This window comes from Perognathus longimembris, chromosome 7 (assembly GCF_023159225.1).
Source record: "Perognathus longimembris pacificus isolate PPM17 chromosome 7, ASM2315922v1, whole genome shotgun sequence".
In the NCBI taxonomy this organism is placed as follows: domain Eukaryota; kingdom Metazoa; phylum Chordata; class Mammalia; order Rodentia; family Heteromyidae; genus Perognathus; species Perognathus longimembris.
Window position 1 is genome coordinate 23960098 of NC_063167.1, and position 27430 is coordinate 23987527.

The window sequence follows — 27430 nt, forward strand, 5'->3', positions numbered from 1 at the left end:
ACAAAGCTGGGTCCAAGCCCTAGTACCAGCAGCACTAAATAAATACATAAATGATAAGACCTAAAAGGGCCACATCACGTAGCCTGAACAGGGACAAGGTACTGGACCATTCTAGCTTTTCCTTTCTCTATTTGTACTCTCCTCTAACTTTGTGTGTGTGTGTGTGTGTGTGTGTGTGTGTGTGTTATGTATACATGCACCAGTACTAGAGTTTGAACACACTGCCCTTTAGGCTTTTTTTTTTTTTTTTTTTTGCTTAAGGATGGCACTCTACCACTTGAGCCATTTACACTTAATGCCTTCACATTTTTTAGCCAAAATCTATATTTAAAACCATCTAAGAGTAAATACATTGTGTAGAACTTTGTCACTTTTAAACTGTCTTTCAACATTTTTTGCATGCATCCATAAGGTATCAAACATTAAGTCTAATTTTTACTACGGTCGCTTCAACTTCTCTTAGTAGCCAATTACTCTGTATAAAATTCTAATTTATTCATATAATGGAGAAGTAAGGGCTACAGGTGTAGTTTAAGTGGTAGGCAAATGTAAAGCTCTGGGTTCAATCCCCAGTACTGTCAAAAATGAAGTAATAAGGGGCTGGAAATATGGCCTAGTGGCAAGAGTGCTTGCCTCATAGACATGAAGCTCTGGGTTCGATTCCCCATCCTCACATATATAGAAAACGGCCAGAAGTGGCACTGTGGCTCAAGTGGCAGAGTGCTAGCCTTGAGCAAAAAGAAGCCAGGGACAGTGCTCAGGCCCTGAGTCCAAGCCCCGGATTGGCAAAAAGCAAAAAAAAAAAAATGCTAAACACACACACACACACACACACACACACACACACACACTCTACTTAACACACCTTGCACCTAAAGGCTTGAGTTTAGAAGAAGGAATATTCCTGATACCTGCTTCCCTCTGAGAAAACAGGATTTCCTTCTAAGCACAGCGTTTACCCAAGTATGGTAGGAACCTAACAGATGGGTTTCTCACTGCACCAAGGCCCCATGGCCTATCCACACCAGCAGAGAACTCTCAACCCCTGCATCCCTCCTCCAACCCCAAACAGCTCCCAATCCTGTACTCTGTGGCTGCTCTGCTCTCCAGCCTCACCTTGCAGTCCGAGGGTAGTCAGAGCACCCTGAGCTTAGGTGGAATGAACTACTTTCTCAGTCCTTGGAAGAGCATACTTGTAAGCCCAACACTTGATACTAGCACCATCCTCCCAGTTCAAGACAAAACTGTTTGCATAGAGGACCTGCACATTTTAATGACTTCTATCAAAATTAGCCAACCACCACCTATTCCCACATTAGGCAAGGATAAATACAGAAAAAATAAATGTACCCAGACAGAAAAAGAAATGTACGGCTAGGTTTTTTGTTGTTTTTGCCAGTCCTGGGGCTTGGACTCAGGGCTTTTGAGCACTGTCCCTGGCTTCTTTTTGCCCAAGGCTAGCACTCTACCACTTGAGCCACAGTGCCCATTTCTGGCTTCTTTTGTGTATGTGGTGCTGAGGAATCAAACCCAGGCTTCATGCGAGCTAGGCCAGCACTCCCTAATGCTAAGCCACATTCCCAGCCCTGTATGGCTGTTTTAAATGCTCACATTCCCTTCGTCCTGCTGGATTAGGAGTAAGGAAAGACACACCACTGGAGTTAGCTTTTTGTTAACTGGCTCTAGTTTGTTTCGTTTTTCCAAAGGGGCACTGCACTGTACTAGAGCCAAGCGCCCAGCCTTTTGCTTGTTTTTCAGATGTCTCCCACTGTTGCCTATGCTACTCTCAGACTGTGATCCTCCTACCAACACCTCATCTGTCTTCCAATTCTGGGTCTTAAAGCAATGTTTTCTGTCCCTACAATGAGCAGACGCACAGTACGGTTCTAAAAGCAGGCAAGCATCTTCCTAGCAATGGTTCCAATTTAGAGATGGCTGGTGGGCTGAGACAGGCAACACAGGTCACCCAGTGGCCTATCTGCACAGATGTTCCCTGGTATGAGCTTATCTGTTCTATCAAAAACCTGATAGAAGTTATTATTACTTCATCCTCATCTTCAACATAAGCAAATTTGGTTGGTAACCAAAGTAGCACAAGCATGATATATGACAGGCAAGGACCCCTTTGTGTCTCTCTAAACCACCATGGTATAGAGAAACAAAGCAGTCTCTCACATTTTGGCTATCTCCAGTATGTCTTGCCATTGCCTAGGCAAAATCAGAAGGCCCCCTAATCAACGGTTATATCTTGCAGAGAAAGTATAAATCAAGTATCCTGTCGCTGACCATGGTGTTACATACATGTGTACAAACATACAGGTATAATCAGAAACAGACATGCTTTTAAAATACACATTTCCAAGTGTGGGTGGTTCAAACCATCATCTCACCAGAGCCTCCTCAATACTTGGGATCAGAAGTGCACTACACCACATCCAGCTTATCAACTAAGATGGGTCTCACCAACCTTTTTTATTTTTTGGCCTAGGCTGGACTCAAACTGCAATCCCCCTGATGTCTACATAAGTATCTAGGAATGGGCCATGGTGCCTGGCAAGACAAAAATAAGGGCCTAAGTAAAGGACTACCACTAAAGAAAATCAAAAGAAAGGAAAGTGAAGCCCCAAATCTTATCCACTCAACTGATTCAAAAACAGTACTTGAACACTCAGGCTCTTAATGCAGTGGATCCCATTTTGGATTTTAATCAGAATCTAAAGGAGTCTAATAAGGAATTCCCAGTATCAAGGCTGCACCCCAGAGTGCATGGGGCTGGGGTCCAGGGCATCAGTATTTTGGCAGGCATCCCAGGTGACTGCACTGTGCAACTGATGCTACTGTTCCTAGAGACAGGACATAATCATAAAGCAAGTTCCTTGGACCATGCAAGGAAGGATGTTCATGGGGCAACTAGTTCACTAATGCAATCTTTCACTCCACTCAAGAACACCTTATTTGGGTGCAATCTTGAGCCTTTCTATTGCCTTGGTGATTTTTAGAGCAATATTCAATTAAGTGAATACCAATAAAAAAAGATAAAGGATAGAAAATGGAATTTCTATGAGGTATGATATGAATAAATAAAAATCTCAGGTTTAAAATTAAAACACAAAAAAGCACAAAAAAAGAAAGTCTGTAATTTTTTGTTATTATATATACATATACATATGGTTTATTTATTATTTATTTTTGCTGTGAGGCTTCACTCAGTGTGTAGGCGCTGTGCCTGACCTGAGCTCTTTTGCTCAAGGCTAGTGCTCTACGACTTGTAGCCACAGCGCCACTTCTGATTTTCTGGTGGTTAATTGGAGCAATCTCTCACACACTTTCTTGCCCTGGGCTGGTTTTGAACCCCAACCCTCAGATCTCAGCCTCAGGCATGAGCTACCAGCGCTCAGCTTAAAATTTTATTTTTATAAAATAAAAATACCTATTTTAAAAGGATGGAATTAAACTTACACCCCCCCCCCATTCTTTAGCATGAAATTGCTTCTAACTCAGAATGATTTAAGATTTAAATAAATACTGTAAAACAAACACAAGCAGACCAACAAAAAAAGCAAAGAGCCAAGTTGCCACTTTACTTATGGTAAACTACATTGTTTTCAGCTAAGAATAGTGACAGCCACATTAAACAGATGATCAGACATGTCATCAGGAAGGTATGAGCTGCACAGTTATTACAAAAAGTCCCAAAAGAAAATAAGATGGTAAAAACAACAATAGAAAAATAATAAAACACACAACAAAAAAAGAGAATGCCAGATATTTACAGCTTCCATCTGAAAGGTGAAGTGTGTTCTACTTTTAGCATAAAACAAAACCAGCTAGAACTTTTTGGTGGGATTACAGGTGTAGCTGGTACAATCCAGTCTGAGGGGAGACAGTCATTCTAAGGGAGAAATGCAGTTAACCACTTGCTGGGATTAGAACCATGGAATGATCTTCCTGTAGTTTTGCTACTAAAAAATGACACAGAGCAAATGATCCAGTATCTTGCTGAAATGACTTGTCACCACATTTAGAACAAAGTACTCAGAGTCACAGGCACTGGGTCTGGGAGAGCAGAGGTGGGCGGCCACACACTCAAGTGAGGGACATTTATCTCCGTGAGACTGGAGAGGGGAGGGAGGGCTCTACAGCCTGGACACTTCTGCACTAAACAGTCTTCTAATAGTCCTAAAAAGAAAGAAAGAGAAAAGTCCCAAATTACTTTCAGTAGAACTAAGAGAGGAAAAAAAAAATCACATAAACATTTGTGCTTGGGGATTGTTCTGTAGCTGAAGAGTTTATGGCAAATGCACTGAACTGTATTTCACATCTGAAAATGGCTTGTCTCCGTGTCCATAAAGGAACAGCAAACATCAATTCTGTTCTTAATAGAGCACCTAAGACTTAGAAAGTCAGAAAAAGAAAGCAAGACAAAAAGGGAACTAGTATAAATAATCTATTAATCAGCAGGAATTTTTCTTCACTAAAAGTGTGTGTGTGAGCCAGGCATTAATGGCTCACACCTGTAATCCCAGCTACTCAGGAGGCCAGTCCAAGCAGGAAGTTCACAAGTCTATGATATCCAATTAACCACCAAAAGGCAAGAAGTGGAGCTGTGGTTCAAATGGTAGAGTGCCAACTTTGACTGTAGAAGCTCAGGGACATTTTTTTTTTTAAGTTTGTGAACCAGGCTCAGTGGCTCAGGCTTGTAATCCTAGCTACTTGCAAGTTTGAGATTGGAGTATCTCTGTCCAAGGTTAGCTCAGGCATAACAGTATGTGAGACTCCATCTCAACCAGTAGAGGTGGCAGACACCTGGTATCACTGCTACAGTGGAACATGCCCTCATCCTGGGCAATACAGGGAACAGGTAGAAGAATCACAGCCCAGCCAGACATAAATCCAAACCCTACTTTAGAAATAATGCAAAAGAGGTTTGTGTGAGGCACTGTGTTCAATTCCCAGTATCACACACACAAAAAGTGTGTGATCTTTCTCTAAAATACAAAAAAGGAACAACTAAAGTATAACCAGATGGACAGATAATCCAGTTTTATTTTTCTGGAGGGATAGTAGTGGGATTTGACAGGACCTCAGTTTCAGTCTGCTCTATCACTTAAGCAACATCACCAGCTCTTTCTTGCTTGTAGATATTTTTCAAGTAGGGTAGAGTGGTTTTGCTCAGGCTGACTTCAGAGCCTGACCCTTGTATCTACAGCTTCCTGTGCAGCTAGGACCACAGGCATTCACCACCATACCTGGCTTGTTAGTTGGGATTGAAGGTGGGGGGTGAGTATAGGACATCACTAACTTTTTGCCTGGGCTAGGCCTTAAACTTCAGTTCTCTCAATCTACACTTCACCCTGGGACTTTAAAAGAAGAATGTGGCCCAGAGTTAAACTAACAGTAACCCATGGAATGACACCTGCCCCTTGTTGGTTCTAACCTTGTTCTGACTATAGACAGGTAGTAATACACAAATGGCTGCATTTTCTTTCCACATTAGGAGCAACTCTAACTCTGACGACATTACATTGTTCTAATCATCTACAAAATTTCCAGATTCTGGGCTGGGGATGTGGCTCAGTGGTAGAGCACTCACCTAGTATGCACGAGGCCCTAGGTTTGATCCCCAGCACTAACAAAAAAAAAAAATTTAAGTAAACATGAAAACCTGCCAGCCTCCCTGAGTTATTTGGCTGATACTTACAGCTCGTGGCTTTTTGTTTAACTTCAGATCAATCCTGTGATAGGAAAAATTAAAAAATATTTGCATTTTAATTTACAGAAAAAGGGTCTAACAATCAGCTACTGTATAGGACAAGCTATAACAAAGGCTATTTGGTTAAGTAAAATCCACATTCTTCATTAGACTATGTCACATTTAGTTGTTTACCCAGATACTATCAAGCAAGTATTAAAAATATAAGCAGGAACTTTTGCCATAAGGCAAACTTAGATAACTCAAAAAGGAAATACACTGCAGTTATGAAAGTAATATAATTTCTAAACACTATTCCAAAATTACATGTTAAAAAGATTGGATTAAGAAAGCATGCTCTATGTTAACAGGTTAGCTCTATAACTTTATCACTGAGAATTACTGAGACACATGGTGACTAGCACAGCAGAGTGACTAAGAGTTTATGCTCTGGATATGAAACACAACAGAGGTTACTTAAATCTCAATGTTTAAATCTTTCCAAAATACAGCATCAAAATCTTAAAACTATTCTTATGAAGCAAAGCCAGGAAACAATTTAAATATGAATTAAAAGTAAAGATTATCTATTCAAAAGAAATTAAAAGGCATGAAAGTGAAGTTTACTTAATTTTGCTTAAGTTATTAAATAAAATGTTACCTCCATCACGTTTTTCTGTTTTTAAAAAAAACTTCCCAGCCTAACCTAATATACATACCTACAATTAAACAGATAAACTATGGGTTAGAAAGGTCTCAAAAAGGCATACCAGTATCTATACACTAAACAACACAGCACAAATACTAATTCAAATCAAACTTACTCAAAGTCATAATCAAACATGCCAGACGGGCTGAGGGGCAGCATTTGAAAGGAAGAAAGCAATAGAAATTAATACACTAATTGAACAAATTAGTTGATTAGCAAGGTTTATAGAAACAAAATCAGCTTTAAGAATTTTAAGCCATAAAGTTTCAAGCATCAAAAGCACCAAAGATTCTGTGATTCCCTTCCCTCCACAGAGTTGACAGAATAGATGATGAAAAGAAGTTATTTCATTAGACAACTAGAGATACCTAGAGCCCTTTTATATGAGTTACCAGATTCAGTTAGAGCTTTTAAGACATTTGAACTGGAAAACATAATTAGAACATTAGAAAGAACAGAAGGAAGGAACGTTTAATCACATAATGAGAGGTGCTTATAAACAACTCAGCACAACAGATTTTCATTAAAACAAAAGAGGACAAAAATTATTTCAACCTTTCAAAAGGAAAAGCACTTTGCAATTTTTCTGCTTAAGTGGTAAGTTCTAAATTTCTAAACATGTCCAACCAAGAACACTGTGCTCCTTTGCTACAGTAGCCATTCTAGAAGCCAAGGGGGTTCCACGAATAAACTCCAGCAGTAGTATCTTGATCCAGACGTGAAGAGCAGGTAATATTCTGCCTGGTAATTTGGTGATGGCAGTCACCTGTTTACGTCAGGGCAACAACTAGGGAATAGCGAAGTCTGCAGAGCCCCTATCAAAACAAAAAAAGCTGACATCCACAAGCACCCAAGCCCTGGAGAATATGTAAGGGAGGACATGGAGGAGGCCATTTTGCACTAACAGAGCATGGTCTGAGCAGATCTCCAAAGCAAATATTAACCCACAGAATGACACCTGCCCCTTGTTTGATTACTCAGGCAGTAAAAAATATGCTAATACTGCATTTTCCTCCTAGAAAATGTCTCTAACAGTAAAGTTGGAAGAAAGCTTAACTCCTTCCAATTCCCTTCATTTGTAACTTTGAGAAAGTATGTACTGAGTATACAAAACTGAAGTAAAAATGTTGGCTTTGGGGGCTGGGAATGTGGCTTAGCGGTAGAATGCTCGCCTAGCATGCATGAAGACCTGGGTTTGAATCCTCAGCACCAGAAAAAGCCAGAAGTGGGCACTGTGGCTCAAGTGGTAGAGTGGTAGCCTTGAGCAAAATAAGCCAAGGACAGTGCTCATGCCCTGAGTTCAAGGCCCAGGATTGGCAAAAAAAAAAAAAAGAGAGAGAGAGAGAGAAAGAGAGAGAGATAAAAAAAAGTTGACTTTTAGAATGACTTTATACTATATTCACAAATTAAGCTGGAGATAGGGGAAAGAGGTAATTCACTGGTAGAGTGCATGCTTACTATACATAAGGACCTAGGTTCTATATCTAAATTGGAAATACTAAGAGTGTACCTACGTAGTCCAAAATGTGGGTTTGATGCTGAACATAGCAGTACATGGATTTGGAAGGCTGACTTCGAAGAATTTTGAGTTCAAGGCCAGGACAAGCTACATAGGAAGCCTGAGACCTACCCGAGTGACACAGTGAGACCCTGTCTCAAAAGATTAAAAAACAAGGGAGAGGAGCCAGGTGCTGGTGGCTTATACTTGTAATCCTAGATATTCAGGAAACAGATCTGAGGATCAGGGTTCAAAGCCAGTCTGGGCAGGGAAGTCTGTGAGACTCTTATCTCCAATAAATCACAGAAAAAGCTGGAAGTGGAGCCCAAGGTGGTAAAGTGCTAGTGCTAGCCTTGAGCAAATGGAGCTCAGGGACAGCACCCTAATGGTCAAGCCCCAGGACTGGAAAAAAGAAAAAAAAAGGCGGTGAGAGAGGAAAGGGAAGCAAAAAGTACCTACACTAAGACCAAGGCCCCAAGTTCAAACCCCAGAACACTCCCCTTCCTCCCTATAAGTTGGGATTTTAGAATCAAAGTCAGCATGGACAGAAAAATTTGTGAGACTTATCACTCTTATCTTCAATTAAAGGAGAGCTCAAGGACCTGAGTTCAAGCCCCAGTACTGGCCCATACACAAAAAATAGTAAGGCACATGATATGCATATATAGAAATATCTCAACAAAGTCTTCAGTGTACAATTAATATAGATACACTAGTCGTTTTATTAAGTAGCATATTTACTTCACTACTACTCAGTGCCTGAAACACAGTAAGAACTCAAACTTTTACTAGTTCACTGCTGTCTCTGAAGGAGAAGGCAGCACTGGTTCTGGAGGACAACTTACCAGTGTATACAGACAACACATTTCATCCCACCCCAATCTGTCAGCAGACTAGCCATCAATCAGGAGGGCGTTGGGCCAGACTCAATTCCTGCCTATATAATTGCCAAGCCTCCAACAACCTTCAATGCTCCCTGAGGAACCACTCAGGAGCACTGAACTTGACTTCCTGAGAAATAAAAAGCAACTCAGCTCCACTCTTCTCTCTTGAGCAGTCAAGCACCTAAGGCCAAGGAGGGAGATCAGCCAGATGTTAAATAGTGGGGAAAAATTAAAAGGCCAGGATCATGCTTTCTGAATTAAAAAACAAAAAACACCACGTGTGAAAGCAGTAACTAATAACAACAATCTTTATAAATACTAGTTTGTCTGGAATACCTAAGACCAGAAGAGGAGAAAATAAGAAAGCAGTGTTGTTCTCATGGAAATTTAGAACTCTCTAATTCCCTTTGATCAGCAACAGATGACCACATCTTTAGTGAAATAATCACCTATCTAAATAGACTATCTGATCAGTAATATAAATTCCCACTTTTTCTTTCCTTCCTTCCATCCTTCCTTACCACCCCCCCTTTTTTTTTTTTTTGCTGCCAGAACTGGAATCCGAATTCAGGGGCCTTCAGCTCTTATTTGGCATTTTCCAATCTTGGCTGGAGCTCTGCCACTTGAGCCACACCTCCAATTCCAGTTTTTTGTTCATTAATCAGAAATAAGAGTCTCAAGGATTTATCTGACCTGGCTAGCTTTGAATCTCAATACTCAGATCTCAGCCTCTTGAGTAGCTACAATTACAGACACGAGCCACCAGCACCTGGCTCCAGACATTTTCAAGGAATTTCCTCCCTATTCTAGACAGCTTGAAATAAGAAAGGAATCATTTTTTTCAAGGTTTGAGATGAACTCAAACTCGTTACCGCCCACTGCTTTTGCTCATTGGCTAGCACTCTACCAACTAAGTCATACCTCCAACCCTAGGAATCCTATTTTCAAAATGGCAATGGAGTCAGGCAATGGTGGCCATATCTGTAATGCTAGCTACTTAGGAGACTGAGATCTGATGATCCCTGTTCGAAGCCGTCCAGAGCATGAAAGTCCATGAGATTCTCATGTCCAATTAACCAGCAAAAAGCAGAAGTGGAGCTGTGGCTCAAGTGGTAGAGCACCACCCTTGAGAGATAAAAAGCTGAGTGTGTATGACCCGAAATTCAAGCCCCCGTACAACCTCCCAGTCAGTTCCTCGAAAAATAGACAAGGGATCAGAAGTAAGAGCCAAACACTTTACCCTACCAGATAACTTCCCTATTTTTACTAGAACCATTTTTCAAGTATTACTATACAGATTCCATTTCTATTTCCCCCTTTTCTCTTCTCAAAGGACTCTAAAAGGCCCACATTAGCAGGTGTTTTGGCAATTTCATTCTGCACAAACAGCAGCTGAAGATGCCCTAGTCCTTCTTCAGTTACTTTATTGCCCACCAATGCCATCCTTAAGAGAGACTACCAGAGGAATTCCTACCCCATCCCAGCTTTGGCAGCAGAAAGGCTCTGCAACGACCTGGAGCACTTTTATTCTCCAAACCCCTTCCCGGCAATGGTCACGGAGCTCTGGGAGGCAGGGTTTCTGCCACTGACCTGTGCCGGTTTTTATTCTTCCGTTTTTTGTGGCTGCTGTGATGGCTCCCTGAGGAGGTAGAAGAAGCCGCCTTCTGAGGCTTCACTCCCTGCACAGATCCATCCAGATCCTCGGGGTCTTCTTGGGTGGGCTCGTTTTCCTGGTTGTGGAAGTCTGGAGAGGTATCACTTTCTGTCCCGCTTCCTGGCTCCCCTACACAGAATAAAACACAAGTTCCCAAAATTCTCATCAATACTCCATTAAGAGTGGCCTGGCCATCACTAAGAATACAAAAACAAATGCTGGTGGAGGTGAGGGGGAAAACGAACCCTACTGCAAGGCTAATGGGAATGTAAACTAGAACAACCACTCTGGAAGATGGTTTGGAGATTCCTCAAAAAAAACAGACACAAGGGGCAGAGGGGCAGTTCATAGGTAAAACCATTTGTATTTCTATTTAAAATAATACTTTTATTTTCTTGTTTCCTGCTGTCAAGTTGTCTCGCTACCATTACTGATTATTAAACGTTAAAACTATTAAAAAACAAAAACAAACACAGAACTACCCTATGATCCAGAAATAGCACTCCTGGGCTTCTACCCAGAGCATCACAAGTCAGAATACAGAAAAGACACTTGCACACCCATGTTTACTCCTGCACTATTCACAATAGCCAAGTTTTTGGAAAATCCCAGATGCTCTACAACAAATGGGTGGATAACAAAAATGTGGTACATATATATAAACAGCACAATTTTTCTCATCCATTAGAAAGAAAGATGTCATATGCAGGGAAATGGATGGACCAAGAAAAACTGAGTCAAGTCAAGCTCAGACACAACCAGCACGTTTCCTCTTATATGGGGATGTTAAATCTAATAAACAAATATATACAATAACATATACAGGGGTATATGCATATACACACAAAATGATTTAAGGATAGTATACTTATGGGAAAAGCACAACAGTATAACTAATGAATATTCAACACAATGAATATCAGAAAGCTGAAACATGTTTGGGGGGAGGGAGGAAACGTGACCACAGGAATGGAGAAAGAGAAAGCAAATGCAGTCATTATATTCAATCCTTATTATATAAAAAATGGACTGTATAAAAGATAAGGATGAGAGGGGAGATGGAGAAAAAAGAAGGGGTGACACTGACCAAGAAGCACTGTACTCATAACCTGACTTACAGAATTGTAACACCTTTGTACAACTACTTAATAATAACAATAATAAAAGAATGCAACTACAGAGCTGGGGATGTGGCTGAGTGGCAAAGTACTTACTGGCATGACAAGGCCCTGTATTTGATCCTCGGTACTTCACTGGGTGGGGGAGTATGATATGGGTGTGGCTCAAGAGATAAAACACTTGCCTATTAGGCATAAAGCCCTAGGTTCAAACCCCAAAAAGAAAGAAATGGAGTTATGTGAGCAGCAGGACCAGGGATCAGTTGTCTTCCTTTTATGTCTATTATGAACTTCCATGAAGAAGTATATGGATACCAAGAACAGATGTAAGACAGTCTCAAAAAAGCACAATAGACAAGCCAGATTTCAATAATCCTTAATGTTGTTTTGAACGCACCTCATGAAAGCAACAGAAGAGGGAGCTCTAGAGCTATGAAAACCTGAGAAAGTATTCAGAACTACTTGAGGTTAATGAAAATTAGTTTCACATTAAAGTGACCAAAAGATGCATGTTCTAGCTGGAATTCTAAGCTACTCAGGAGGCTGAGATCAAAGAAACAAGGCTCAAAGCCGGCCTGGACAGACAAAACCTAGAGACTCTCATCTCCAATTAATCAGTAAAAAGCCCTAAGTAGAAGTATGGCTCAAGTGGTAGTGCCAGAGCAAAATGTCAGAGAGACCCTGAGGTGTGAGACCCTGAGGTTCAAACCCCAGTATAAGCACAAAAAGTGTAGAGCTCCAGCCTTAAGTGAAAAAGCTGAGCAGGAGCCCAATATCAGCATATATAGACCTAACCTCTTAGAATCCACTAGGAAAGGCAGTGCTTTCTTAGATATGACCACAAAAGCAAATGTAACAAAAACCATACACAAAATGGACTACATAATCTACCTGAAAACTTTTGAATAAAAAAAAAACCAATACCACCAAGAAAGTGAAAAGACAATTCCTAGATGGGAGAAAATATTTGCACATCCCACACAATTTCTGACAAGGGATATACATCTAGATATATAAAGAACTACCAGCTACTCCAGATACAGAGACAGGAGGACTCCAGTTTGGAAACAGATGAGCCCAACTCCAGGTAAAAAAGTTACCAAAGCTGTCTCTCAAAAAACAAAACAGGTGGGCAGGCATCAATGGCTTACATTTATATTTCTAGCTATACAGGAGGCTAAGATCTGAGGAGTTCAAAACCAGCCCAGGCAGGACAGTCCCTGACATACTTAACTCTAACCACCAAAAAGCCAGAGGTAGAGTGGTAGTGATAGCCTTGAGCTTTTACAAAAGCTCAGGGTACTCCAGCCCTAAGTTCAAGCTCCAGAAAGGACACCCTCCCCCCACAACACACACACATACACAAAACCAAAACCAAGACAAGCATGGTGGGGTACATCTGTAATCCCAGATACTTGGGAAGCAGAAGTAGGAAGATCATGAGCCAGCTGGGACAAAAGCCTGAAAGCCTATGTAAAAAAAAAAATAACCTACATGGGGCTGGGAATATGGCCTAGTGGCAAGAGTGCTTGCCTCATATACATGAAGCCCTGGGTTCAATTCCCCAGCACTACATATGTAGAAAACGGCCAGAAGTGGCGCTGTGGCTCAAGTGGTAGAGTGCTAGCCTTGAGCAAAAAGAAGCCAGGAACAGTGCTCAGGCCCTGAGTTCAATGCACAGAACTGGCAAAAATTAAAAAAAAAAAAAACCTACAAGGGCCTGGGAATATGGCCTAGTGGCAAGAGTGCTTGCCTTGTAAACATGAAGCCCTGGGTTCGATTCCTCAGCACCCCATATATGGCAAAGGCCAGAAGTGGCGCTGTGTCTCAAGTTGGCAGAGTGCTAGCCTCGAGGAAAAAGAAGCCAGGGACAGTGCTCAGGCCCTGAGTCCAAGCCCCAGGAGTGGCAAAAAAAAAAAAACAAAATAACCTACAAAACCCTGAATTTAACCTCCCCAGTACACTGCCAAAAACTTTTAAAAACCTATTTAAAAAATAATTTCTAGCCAGGCACTGATGGCTCACATCTATAATCTGCTAGTTACTCAAGAGGCCGAGATCTAAGGATCGCCATTCAAATCCATCCCAGGCAGGAAAGTCCATCAGATTCTTATCTCCAATTTATCACCAGAAAACTGGAAATGGGGCTGTGGTTCAAAGTGGTAGAGCACTTAGCCTTGAGCAAAAAGACCTCAGGGACAGTGGTCAAGTCCTGAATTCAAGCCCCACAAATGACTCCCCCCAAAAAATCACTTTTAAAATATAAATAGTGGAAGCACTGAAAAAGGTTGATAGAACACAAAGCTACACAGTAGGGACTCCACACAAAGGGAAGTAAAACATGGGAGACAAGCAAGGAAGACACACAAGACAGTACAGTCTGTCTACATTACAATTCTGATAGGCCAACCCAACTGTTCATGCATTTGGAGTCAGCTGCTACGGGAATACCCAGTAAAAGGATAGGTCAGTCACATTCTATAAGCACACTTACAAAACAGTGTCAATCCAGTTAAACCCCATAAACAGAGAACTACCTCTCTGATAAGGTAGCCTTCAAGGCAATAGCAGATGTCCAAAGGACTAATACATTTAGTACCATGGAAGTAAGAGAAAAAAAAAAGTGTACAATTCAGAAGCGTGTGTGTGTGTGTGTGTGTGTGTGTGTGTGTGTGTGTGTGATTCCTAGGGCTTGAACTCAGGGCCTGGGCACTGTCCCTGACCTTTTTAAAAGCTCAAGGCTAGCATGCTACCACTTGAGCCAAAGCTCCACTTCTTTTTATTTTATTTGGTTATTGGAGATAAAGGGTCTCACTGGCTTTCCTGTCCCAGATGGCTTCAAACCACAACCCTCCTATCTCAGCTTCCTGAGTAGCTAGGATTACAGGTATCAACCGCTGGTAGCCAGCTGGAGGTAGAATTTTAACTGGACTTAGAATGCTAAGGAGGCTGGGAATGTGGCCTATGATTTAGAATTACTAGGCTGGAGTAGCATATAGCCTCTACAGACCAGACACTATTAAAATACAAAAATACATCACAAAGTAAGAATTCTTTTCTTCCTAGCTTATGGAAGCATTGGATTCATTATCCGATCTCAGGAGGGTGAGATCTGAGGAAGACTGTTTGAAAGTTGCCTATCTCAGAGAGCAGCAAAAAGTTGATCATTATTTCAATGATGACACCATGAAAGACACAAATCTGCTTCTCACTGACATAAAAATGAACAGCTCATTTTGAGTGCAAAGATCAGATTTCCATTAACTTAATAAGCCCCAAAATGAGGAGGTCTACTTATAAAAAGAAGGAATAGTTATTAAAGTCAGTAAATTTTGATCAGCACAAAAGGTTTAAAGAGGGCAAGATATTCAGTATACTTCTTGCCACTGGAATGATGTAAATGCTGAAGAGTCTGGTTTGATGAAAGCTTCAGAGAAGCCCAGTAAAACAAACAGCTAATCCTCTCAAGAATGCAAGATAAAAATCGGCCTGTTTTTCTTTTATTCTTTTTATAAAAACATACAACATTTCACAAATTTGCATGAAATTCCTCTTAGGCAACCATGCAAATCCCCTCTTTCTAGTCTGGGTACATATGTAGTCAAAGGAAGCAGAAAGTACATAAAGCATTTTTGAGGAAATTTTTCAGAAGGTTTGAAAATAAAATGTCAAAAGTGCAAAAATCCCAAATCCTTGAAATCTAAGAACATCCTAGGCAAAATTCTAAGAGAATACAATGCTTATTACCAAAGATCAAAGGCACTATAAGCACAGAAACTCTAGGCCATTGGGGGAGTTCCACAAAAAGGAAAAGGATTAAAAGGCAAAGAAGACAATTTCTCTCAAGGAATTAAAGCTTGCTTTGAGCCTGAGCTTCAAACCCCTCAAGCCTTAGCCTGGTTAAAACGATTAAAGCATCTTTCAGAAGCAAACCAAGTCTTCTCTGGAAGACAGCAACTTCATCCTAGTCCTCAAACTACTTTACCAATACAGTCCAGACCTTATATATGTAGGTTCCATTTCCATGACAACAAAACTGAAAATATTCATATTTTTCCCTTGTCATTACTCCCTAAATACAGTGAAAATCTAGGTGTTGGTGGTTCAGGCCTAAAATTCTAGCTATTCAGGAGGCTGAGATCTGAGGATCATGGTTCAAAGCAAACCCCAGGCAGGAAAGTCCCTGAGACTTTTATCTCCAATTAACCACCAGAAAACCGGAAGTGGCTGTGGCTCAAGTGGTAAAACAATAGCCTTGAGCTGAAAAAGCTCAAGGATAGTGCCCAGGTCCAGAGTTCAAACCCCATGACCAACCAAAAAAAAGCCAGAAGCAGAGCTGTGTCTCAAGTGGCACAGCATCATCTTTGAGTAAAAAAGCTAAGGGAGACATGAGCCTTGAGTTCAAGCCCCAGTACTGGCACCAAAACCCAAAAATCAACAAAAATGGGGGACTGAGATACAACTCAGTAGTAGAGCTTACCTAATAACACACACCATGCATAAGGTCCCAAGTTTGATTCCCAGAAATACAAATAGATAAAATAGTAAAAAATAAATAAGCCTAACAAAACCCAGAGATATTCAAAGCCAGACAAATTAAAAGAAATTCCTACTTAGACACATTCTAGTTAACTGCAAAAAAAAAGCCAAATGGTTATGAGGCAGGATAGACTAGGGAAAACAAGGTGAGTAACAGCCAGAAATGTGGCAACTATATATTCAGAAACATAGCACTATCTTCTTTGTTTTAACCCTTGCACTCCTTCATAAGCTGCAGTACTAACAAAGGGGAGAGGGGGAGAGGAGTAGCTTTCTCCATTTGACCTTGCCTGCTGGCCCCAAACAATTAGTGTGCTCTAAAAACTGAGAAAGGAAAGAGAAGCAAATACTCAGAAAAATGGCTCCTCCTGACACAATGCACTTATCTCAAAGGATAAACACCAGATTTAGAATACATGGCAGAATGCATTCTTTCCTAAAAGAGATGCCCAAACATCATGGCCATCTATTAAATGTGCAGGTTAGTCTCGCCCCAGTGGTAAAAGTGTAACACCAGGGCTGGGGATATAGCCTAGTGGCAAGAGTGCCTGCCTCAGATACACGAGGCCCTAGGTTCGATTCCCCAGCACCACATATACAGAAAAAACGGCCAGAAGCGGCGCTGTGGCTCAAGTGGCAGAGTGCTAGCCTTGAGCGGGAAGAAGCCAGGGACAGTGCTCAGGCCCTGAGTCCAAGGCCCAGGACTGGCCAAAAAAAAAAAAAAAGTGTAACACCAAGAGTGATCAGGACACCAAGATAAACCTGCATAACTTTTAAGTCAGACCCTGCCTTGATCATATAAATACCCCTGATGTGCACCCCTTGCCTTTCTGCTTGTCTGCTTGCCTACATGCTTACTCAAATAAAGCTCTGCCAAGTTTTCTTACTATTATGACTTGAACAAATTCTCTCTCTTTTTTTTTTTTGCCAGTCCTGGGGCTTGCACTCAGGGCCTGGGTACTGTCCCTGAGCTAGCACTCTACCACTTGAGCCACAGTTCCGCTTCTGGCTTTTTTCTGTATATGTAGTACTGAGGAATCAAACCCAAGGCTTCAGGCATGCTAGGCAAGCACTCTACTATTAAGCCACATTCCCAGCCCTGAGCACAAATTCTTATTCCATGATCAAAGTGAAGAGTCTCTACCTTTAGAGGGAAGCTTCACAGACCCTCATCTGCATCCAGTGACAGTTATAATCCCAGCACTTGGAAGGTGGAGGCAGAAGTTTGGAGCTACACAGTGAGTTTAGAGCTAACCTGGGCTATGTATCAATCCAGGTGAGAGCTTTCACCTAGATTCAGACATGATACCCTAGGATCTGAGACTTCCCAGCTTGAAGAACTACGAGCACTCTATCACTGAGCCTCATTCCCAGCCCTGAAATGATCTAGCCACCTCTCTGGTTTTTCTACATGTTCCAAGGACACAAAACCTCTGAGCTCATACAGGGACAAGGCACAGAAGACCATGACTCTTCACATCCACATGCCTACCTAGCAAGCACAAGAGCCCAAGTTCAAATCTGGGGAAGAAAAGAAATGGGAGGAAAAGAAGTTGCTTCTCATCTTACAAATGTAGCTGAGACAAAGCAAATGGGTCTTGATGTAATGTCCCAGGCCAGTCTTGAATTAATGGACTCAAGTGATCCTCCTGCCTCAGCTTCACAGTGCTGGGACCATACACAAATGTCTGTACCTGGCTAATACAAATTTTGGAATTTCTTTTCGTGATACTAGTAAAGTTTGACCTCAGTGCCTCACACTTGCTTGGCTGGCACTCTACCAATTGAGCTACTTGGAGACAGAATCTAGCAAACATTTATGCCTGGGTTGGCCTTGAACAGCTATCCATCAGATCTCAGCCTTCTGAGTAGTGTTTGGACTACAGCATGAGCCATCAACACACATAATCTTTTTTGTCAGTTATGGGGCTTGAACTCAGGGCCTGGGCTCTGTCCCTGAGGTCTTCACTCAAGGCTAGCCATCTACCACTTTGAGCCACAGTGCCAATTCAGTTTTCTGGTGGTTAACTAGAGATAATAGTCTCATGGACTTTCCTGTCTGGGCTGGCTTTGAACTGCAATTCTCAGATCTGCCTCCCGAGTAGCTAGGATTACAGACATGAGCCACTGAGGCCAGCTGAATATCATCCTTTTTTTCTGCCAGTCCTGGGGCTTAAACTCAGGCCTGAGCACTGTCCCTGGCTTCTTTTTGCTCAAGGCTAGCACTCTGCCATTTGAGCCACAGCACACTTCTGGCCTTTTCTATATATGTGGTGCTGAGGAATCGAACCCAGGGCTTCATGTATTCTTGCCACTAGGTCATATTCCCAGCCCCTGAATATCATCCTTTAATTGCAACGTATTTTTAAATAAAATTCAGGACTCATCAAAAATAGGGAAAAATCTGTGAATTTCCTCTACTATTATACTGCACCAATTATAGTGTGTTAATCACCACAACAAAAAAAAAAGACGTAACAACTACTGTAACAGAGCTCAAACCAAGGGCTCAAGTAATAGGACACTTGCCAATCAAGCAAAAGGACATGAACTAAAAACCTAGTACTGCCAGAAAAGGTTGGAAAGAGGGAGAGCTATTTGAATTAATGGATTCCAATATATACAATTTCCTATACTATGCATTATCCCAAAAAGAATTCAAAGCAGCATATCAAGACTCATACAATGAAACACAATAAAGTAAGGTTGATTAGAGTAAAGCAATGAGAAATAAAAGAATAAAGTAAGCTGGATATTCCTTAAGATTTATTCCCAAAATCCATGCTATAAATATCTATTTGCTCTTTCGGAGGGAACCACAAATTTGGCTCTAAGGATTTCAGCAAACACACAAACAGGGAAATGGCCAAACAAGATTTTGAATTAAAAAAACAAAAAACAAAAAACAGCGGTTGAGAGCAAAGTACTCCTAAAAAAGACAGTGAAAGAGCTGGGAATGTGGCTTAAGGGTAGAGTGCTTGCCTCGCATGCACGAGGCCCTGGGTTTGATTCCTCAGCACCACAGGAACAGAAAAAGCCAGAAGTAGCACTGTGGCTCAAGTGGTAGAGTGCTAGCCTTGAGCAAAAAGAAGCCAGGGACAGTGCTCAGGCCCTGAGTCCAAGCCCCAGGACTGGGAAAACAAACAAACAAACAAAGACAATAATTAGCAGTGATTAAAAAAAGGCAGTATCTGAAACATTCTCTTATAATACCATTAAATATTTTCTAGAATCAAAGCATAATTCAGAAGTAAGTTTATGGGAAAATGAAGAAATATCAATTATATTGCCCTCCAAGAGTGTGATTCAATCCAGAATAAAGATTTTAGAGAAAACACTGGGTGCCACAGGGTCACATGTGTAATCCTAGCTATTGAGACTGAGATCTGAGGATCCTGGTTCAAAGCCAGCCAAAGCAGGAAAGTCCATGACACTTCTTATTAATCACCAAAAAGCCAGACTGAAGCTGTGGCTCAAATGGTAGAGCATTAGTCTTGAGTTAAAAAAAGCTAAGGGACAGCACACAGTCCCCAGGCCCTGAATTCTAATGCCTGTACTGATACCTCCCCAAAAAACTGTGTGCTGGTGGCTCATGCCTACAATTCTAGTACTCAGGAGGCTGAGATCTGAGGACCAGGGTTGGAAACCAGTCCACAGGCAGGAAAATCCTTGAGATTCTTATCTTCAATTAACCACCTAAAAACTGGAAGTCAGTTGTGGCTCCAATAGGTAGAACTCTAGCCTTCAGCACAAAAACTCAGAACAACACCCATGTTCCAAATTCAAGCCCCACAACCAAAAAAAAAAAAGAAAAAATTATGTATAGATCATATATATACATATATATATGGAATGAATGGCCTAAATATACTTTAGGAAATCTTTAATGCGTAATGTTGCCCAATTCAAGCTTTTGGAAGCAGTGGCTTTATTAATAAGAGTCTTTTCTTTGGCTGAGTGCAGACAACCAACACCTGTGAATCCTAGCTACTCTGGAGGGTAAGATATGAAGACCACAGTTCAAAGCTATCCCAGATAGAGAAGTCTGAGAGACTCTTATCTTCAGTTAACCACAAAAGAGCCACAAATGAAGATATAGTTCACGTAGAACAGCAGCTTTGAGAGAAAAAAAAGCTTAAAGCAGGAGCTTGAGATCCTGAATTCAAGCCCCAGCACTAGCATTTTTAAAAAAGTCTTTTCTTGACAAGTGTCATGATACAGGTATTCTCGGTAGATAAAGAGGTAGTCACTTCCTGCTGAATTGTCAGCTAACATGGGACAGAATTACAGGCTCCTGTGAAGCTGAGAAGTCCAACATCATCCCATCTCCATTCAGAGGAGAACCAGAGCACAAAGGATTCCACAAAGGAGAAGATGCAGCTCTACGAATTCAAGAAGTGGCATTAATTGGAAAAAAAAAACAACACAAACTATTTATAGCTGAGAATCATAACCAACAGAAACCTCAGAAGCACTTAATGTAATAAGACTAGTTAGCAGAAAGGAGGCAGAATGGCTTGAGGTCTAAATGCAAGAGAACAGAAGAACTGTAATAAAACAAAAGTTGAGTAACTCAGAAAAAAGTCTTGACAATGCCTCACTATGTACCCCAGAATGGCCTCAAACTCATTGTTCTATTTTAACCTCCCAAGTGCTGAGACTACATGTGTGCACCAGGATGCCCAGCTTTGGACAGAAAATTTAAAAAGGAAATAGCAATTGTGTGTTTTTTAAGAAACATGTTTGAGTGCAAACATCTGAGTGGGCATGTTTAAACTACAGAAAATCAGAATTAAAGGACAAGAAAGAGGTTAGGGATAGAGCAACAAATTTAGAAATCTGGGGCGGAGGTGTGTAGCTCAACTTGTTTTTACCTACCAAGTATAAGCTGAGTTCAATACATATGGCCAAAAACCATTCAAAAGCTGACAGCTTAAAGCTTACAATCCTAGCTACTCTGGATGCTAAAATCTGGAGAACACTAGGCTCAAAGCTTGTAAAAACTACATCTTCAGTTAACCAGCAAGAAGCTGGGTTTGGAGGTTTTGTTCAAGTGGTAGAGCACCAGATGTGAGCAAGCAAGCCAAGTCAGAGCACAAGGTACAGAGTTCAAGTCCCAGGAAAGAGGGGGAAAAAAAACTTTGCACAGAGATAAATGAAGTTACTGAGCAGTTCTAATTCCTCAACAACCAATATATCGTTTCCTCAAACTACTTTCCCCAATAACAGCAGGGGGCAGGAATGTCTAAGTTACTAAATTCCAAGTAGCTGAGAACTAGAGGTAGGAGGAACACAGTTTCAGAACAGCCTAGAGGAAAAAAAAGAGTCAGTGAGATCTTATCTCAAAGCCCATGCTACAGTCTGAGGCCAGCCTAGTCATAACTCCATACACTATCTGAAAATCACTATAGTAAATAGGGCTGGGGACTTGGCTGAAGTGGTAAAGCACTGGTCTAGCAAACAGAAGGTGCAGTTTAAAATCACTGACAGAAAAAAATATCCACATCTGAATGAGAGTACACAGCAGCAACACACACACACACACACACACACACACACACACACACACCCTGTATTTCAAAGAGAATACCCAACACCATATATTCAGAGATAAATGAGCAGATCTACATCCTATCATTATAGTTTAGACTAAGTGCTTTACATACCGAAATGCTATAAGCTGTTTTAACCAGTTTTCAAAGTAAATGGTATGTACTGTCTTTTCTATAAGAATGAATACACAGGTACATATTTAGAGTCACATTTCCTAAGACTCAGGTATGGTAGTAATCCCAGCACTTGTGAGTTTTAAGTTAATCTGAACTATATAGTTAGTTCAAGGCCAGAATGAAGTACACAGCAAGACACTGTCTCAAAAACATAAAATTTCCTAAAAATTGTTCAGTACCAGGGACATACCAGGTATATTTGGAATTTCCTATAAAAGTTTACAAGACTTATCAGGAGCAAAGGCTAGAGCCAACCCTTCTGGGAGAGAAAAGCCAGGAAGGACATGGAGCCTTCTTCCTCAAAGGAAAGGAAGGATTGGAGTGTCCAAAAGGCTTCCCAGTGGGAAAAGGGAGCACCTGCCTTTCCCTTTTTTCTGCCAGTGCTAGGCTTGAACTCAGAGACTGGGCACTGTTCCTGAGCTTCTTTTGCTCAAGGCTGGCACTCTACCACTTCAGCCACTGCGCCACTTGCGCCACTTTTCCTGTTTATGTGGTACTTAGGAATCCAACTCAGGGCTTCATGCATGCTAGGCAAGCACTGGACCACTATGCCACAAGCCACATTCCCAGCCCAGTACATAGCCCTTAAATATATGAGTACACTGATATGAATTAAAGTTAAGAATTATGACAGATTGAAATGAACTGAAAACGAAAACATAAACTTACTCTTTTCAATGAGCTGGTCCTGAACTCCTGCCAATGCGCTTACTGCCTAAAAGAAAAGCCACTGGTTACTAGAAAAGTGACCACAGAGAAAAGGAGAGAGAATTCATATCCCTTGACAAAAGGTCACAGACCACCACTCCACTTACAGCTGCTGAAGTAACTGAGGATTTACTAAAGAGTCGCTCAGCTTCCTTAAACTTCCGGTTCCTCCGATCGTTTTTGCTATTGGAGTTTCTAAAACATACAAAAGGTATTTCGTTATAAGCATCCAGCAATGCCTATACAACTAGGGATGAATGGAGCTAGGGATATCCAGGACAAATGGAAGAAACTCATTTTTCTTTTTTCACCAAATTTCACACAGAAATTCTGATTTGCACGAGATGACCCAAACAACCTTCACATTGAATCCTCCTACACAGCAGTACTTCTCAATGAATGGGATGTGCTCCACTGTAAAGCTGAGATTTTATTAATTACTTCAGAAACATTTTCATTTATAAATTCTTCTCTTTCTTTTTTTTTCTCGTCAGTCATGGGGCTGGAACTTAGGACCTAGGTACTGTCCCTGAAAGCTCTTTTGCCCAAGGCTAGCGCTCTAAGACTTTGAGCCACAGAACCACTTCTGGATTTCTGGTAGTTAATTGGAGCTAAGAGACTTATGGAGGGCTAGGAATGTGGCTTAGTGGTAGAGTGCTTGCCTAGCATGCATGCAGCCCTAGGTTCGATTCTTCAGTATGACATAAACAGAAAAAGCCAGAAATAGTGTTGCGGCTCAAGTGGTAAAGTGCTAGCTTTGAGCAAAAGGAGCACAGGGACAGTGCCAAGGCCCTGAGTTCAAGCCCCAGGACCAGCAAGAAAAAAAAAAGTCTCATGGACTTTGCTGCCCTGGCTGACTCTGAATCATGATCCTCAGCCTTCCGAGTAGCTAGGATTACAGATCTAAGCCACCAGCACCCAGCGACATTATTTTCTTAAGGTGCTGAAAGGGCTGAAAGGACTGAGGGACATGAGAGGCACATATTGCCCAGGGGTAGCAGCCAGGCACGTCACTAACCTCTCTTCCTTCCTATCCATTTCAATACACATCTATTTTAATGTTTATATGAAATGACTTGTACCAAAACTAGGTATGAGCCAGGCACCAGTGACTCACGCCTATACTCCTACTCAGGATTTAAGATCTGAGGATCACAGTTCAAAGCCAACCCCAGGCAGGAAAGTGCTTGAGACTCTTATCTCCAATTAACCACCAGAAATTTTTGGCTCAAAGTGGTAGAGCTGAAGAGATCAGGGACAAGACAGGCCCAGAGTTTAAGCACCACAGTTGATATGTGCTACATGGCAAGGCCAATTAGCACAGACCAATGATAATGAAGTGTCTTGTTAACAAACTTAAAATTAAAAAAAAAAAACTTAAAATTTCAAATTTAAGAAATAACCAGGTACTTTAGAAAAATGTCTGGAAGCCGGGCACCTGAGATCTGAGGATCATGGTTCAAAGCCAGCTAAGAGCAGCCAAGTCTATGAGACTCCTATCTCTAACAAACTACTCAGAAAAAGCTGGAAGTGGCACTGTGGCTCAAGCAGGAGGGCGCTAGCCTTGAGTACAGAGAGGCTCAGGGGCAGCAGCCAGGCTCTGAGTTCAAGCCCCAGGACCAACAAAAAAATAGAAAAATGGCTAGAGACAAAGTGAGTCTGGGACATCTTTAAGACCAAAAAGAAAAAAAGTGCCCCTCCAAGACTTATTATAAGGTCCTATCAGTAGGAAAAGGGAGCTAGGTGCCTTTGACACACATTTATAAACCTAGCCACTCAGGAGACTGAGATATGAGGATCATGATTCAAAGACAGCTCAGGGGGCTGGGGATATGGCCTAGTGACAAGAGTGCTTGCCTCGTATACACGAGGCCCTGGGTTCGATTCCCCAGCACCACATATACAGAAAATGGCCAGAAGTGGCACTGTGGCTCAAGTGGCAGAGTGCTAGCCTTGAGCAAAAAGAAGCCAGGGACAGTGCTCAGGCCATGAGTCCAAGCCCCAGGACTGGCAAAGAAAAAAAAAAAAAAAAAAAGACAGCTCAGGCAGACAAGAGACTCTTATCTCCACTTAACCAGAAGAAGGAGAAAAAAAAAAGCCAGAACTAAAGGCACCAACCATGAAAACTCGGTATGGTAGCATATGCCTATAATCCCAGCACTTTGAGGACTGAGGCAGAATTGTGAACTGAGAGCCAGCATGGGCTACATAGTTGAAACCCTGACTTAAAAAAGGAGGAGGCTGGGGATTAGGAGGGATATACAACTACCCAGATATAAACACCCTGAGAGAAAGAGGTAAAGAGAGAACATACATACACACATTAACAACCTGTAAATACAGGTGAAGAATATCAACTATTTGGGTATTTCATTCTTTCAATTTTTCTATAGACTAAAAAATGACCACATTCATTAATTCGACAGAAATGTATTGCTACGGAAATATCGGGTACAGCTGGCTCCCAGATACAGCAACAATTAGAAAAGAAAAATATTACAGAGAGCACTACTTCAAAGCCTCGTACAGTTCTGCTACAAATCCTTCCTTATTTATAAGTGTGGGTTCTTTTTTTTTTTTGGCCAGTTCTGGGCCTTGAACTCAGGGCCTGAGCACTGTCCCTGGCTTCTTTTTGCTCAAGCCTAGCACTCTGCCACTTGAGCCACAGTACCACTTCTGGCCGTTTTCTGTATATGTGGTGCTGGGGAATCGAACCCAGGGCCTCATGTATACAAGGCAAGCACTCTTGCCACTAGGCCATATCCCCAGACCTAAGTGTGGGTTCTATCCAAGGTTATTCAGAGAAACAGTGGAAGAGAGGAGTTCAAGTTCAAACCTAGACCACTTTTCACACCCCCTACTTTACTACTATTACCAAGAACATAAGAGTCCTACAAATATTTCCAGAGTATCTGCCACTCACTTTTGGTTAGTCAGATAACGATCCCAGCCACGAATAATATTGCCATACATCTGAGTGTCTTCCAGATAGCTTCCTTCAAAGGCATAGATCTGCCTCTCCAAGTTTGCAAGTGTTTCCTGAGAAATGAAAAACAGAGACATGGAAAAGGTGTTTAACTGTGAACATTAAGTAGGAACACATTGAAATCTTGCTATTATTAAGACTTGCAAACCCAGGCTAGGTACCAATGGCTCATGCCTGTATTCCTGGCTGCTCAGGAGGTTGAGATCTGACGACTGAAGCCAACCCAGTCAGGAAAGCCCTTGTTGAGACTCTTATCTACAGTTAACCACCGAAAAGCCAAAAGTGGAGCTGTGGCTCAAAGAGGTAAAGCATCGAACAGAGCCCAAGCCAAGTTCAAGTCCCAAAACAGGTATAAAAATAAAAAAAGATGTAAATCCAAGCTAATCCACATAAAACTACCTTCATAGAAAGATGTTTAGGTCTATGACAGTCTAGATCTGAGGGTGATGGTGAATAGAATACAGAGCCTGTTCTCAGAAAGAAAGAAAAAAAAAACCGCATAGGATTTTTGCACATCCTTCCCAGAAAAACAAACCTGGCTGTCAAGACAGGGCTGAAGCAGAACGTGGGCTGCTCCCTCCCCTCCCCGCACCTCAGGAAGGCCCGGGGCCCCCCCGGCTGCCGGTTGCTATGGAAACCTGGAAGGGCAGCGGCAGGTGAGAGGGGCCTCCCGGGGCGCACCGAAATGCGGGGGTGAAGAGAGCACAGGCGCCCAGCGCGCTGGCAGCCACACGACGGCTAATTCCCCACCGGCGACCTCTCCCCACGCCGCTCACCTTCCAGATGGTTCCCCTGCCCAGGAAACACACCGCCCAACCCATCGACTCTGGGTACCAGAACAGACACCACCTTCCCCATCCTCCCAAGGCCTCGGGCCCCGCCTCCCACAGCCGCCCCCCACCCCACCAAGCGCCCACCCGGAGCTGCGGCCCGCCCGCCCTTCCCCCCGCCTGACACCGCCCGCCCGCCCACGCTTCCGCTCTGTCCCTTTCCCCGTCCCCGCCCCGCCAGGCCCCAGGCCCGAAGCCCGAGGCCGAGCCGCCAGCAGACCCGGAGCGCACAGGAGACCCGGCCGCCGCATGCCCGCCCACCACGCTCGCTCTCTCGGCAACGACCAGCCTGCGCGGCGGGATCGATCGCGCCGCTGCCGCAGCCCCAACCAGCTCCTCACCGCCAACTCTTGCTTCCGTTTCACCAGCTCCGCCAGCTCTCGCCGAGTGTCCGGGATCTGCGGAGGGGCCGCCTTGTTGTGCATCGCCATGTTGGGTTGAGGCGAAGGCGGTCGCAGGCGAGGCGCGGCTGGAGGCAGGCCCTGAGCGTCGCCGGTACCGCCCACCACACGGCGCCACGCGCACTGCGCCTGCGTCAGGCGCTTCCCGTAAAGGCGGGGCGACACGACGCGCGGCTGGGGGCGGACCCTGTGCGTCCCCGGCACCGCCCACCAGAGGGCGCCTCCCGCACTGCGCCTGCGCTCCGGTTTTCCGGAAGGCGGGCGACGGGACACGGGGCTGTGCACTGCGCCTGCGCGCGCCACTTGTGAAAAGACGGTGAAGTCTGTGAAGAGCCCGACCCTTCTTGCGGACTGGTGTTTATCCGGTTTGCTTTCCTGCTCCGCGGTTGGTCAGTGCGGCTTTGCAGATCCACCCCGTTCACCGGGTCGTTCACCGGGTCGGTAGCTGAGCGAGGCTCCTCCCGCCTCACTGCCCTGTGTGTGCCGCATCGCCCTAGAAACATGAACGTCGTCCTCTTCCATTCTGGATTCAGAGCAGACCCCGGACCACAAGGCCTGTGGACTGCACTCCGGAGGACCGTGCACATCCGTATGCTTTTGTCCTCTCTGCGACTTCCCTAGCTCAGTGATGCAATTTTCACCTTTCTTAATCCTTTGTCCTCAGTGATGCTAGGAGTCAGCT

General features: G+C 42.8%; 1 protein-coding gene across 3 annotated transcripts; it reads right to left on the bottom strand.

Annotated features, from left to right (window-relative positions):
• Nucleotides 1-3559: 3559 nt before the first annotated feature.
• Nucleotides 3560-26857, bottom strand: Meaf6 (MYST/Esa1 associated factor 6). Of its 3 annotated transcripts, XR_007211567.1 has the most exons (8): nucleotides 26689-26857; nucleotides 25455-25570; nucleotides 22639-22726; nucleotides 22493-22538; nucleotides 10374-10566; nucleotides 6354-6411; nucleotides 5702-5735; nucleotides 4120-4179 (listed from the first exon to the last, which is right to left on the bottom strand). XR_007211567.1 is itself a non-coding variant. In XM_048350920.1 (7 exons), the coding sequence occupies exons 1-7, from the start codon at nucleotides 26776-26778 to the stop codon at nucleotides 4171-4173; spliced, it is 576 nt and encodes a 191-aa protein (XP_048206877.1). In that variant the 5' UTR covers nucleotides 26779-26857; the 3' UTR covers nucleotides 3560-4170. The 3 variants fall into 3 exon arrangements, 2 of the variants coding, with proteins under 2 accessions (XP_048206877.1, XP_048206878.1); XM_048350920.1 differs by lacking the exon at nucleotides 6354-6411 and having other exon boundaries at nucleotides 3560-4179; XM_048350921.1 differs by lacking the exons at nucleotides 5702-5735; nucleotides 6354-6411 and having other exon boundaries at nucleotides 3560-4179.
• Nucleotides 26858-27430: the final 573 nt, after the last annotated feature.

Bases quoted from the DNA above. Each gene is read 5' to 3' on its own strand.
- Meaf6 (XM_048350921.1), bottom strand. From the start codon at position 26,778: ATGGCGATGCACAACAAGGCGGCCCCTCCGCAGATCCCGGACACTCGG. The intron at 25,571-26,688 runs GTGAGGAGCTGG...TTCATTTCTCAG, and splicing joins AACGGAAGCAAGAGTTGGCG to GAAACACTTGCAAACTTGGA. The intron at 10,567-22,492 runs GTAAGTTTATGT...TATTCTGTGTAG, and splicing joins GGACCAGCTCATTGAAAAGA to GGGAGCCAGGAAGCGGGACA.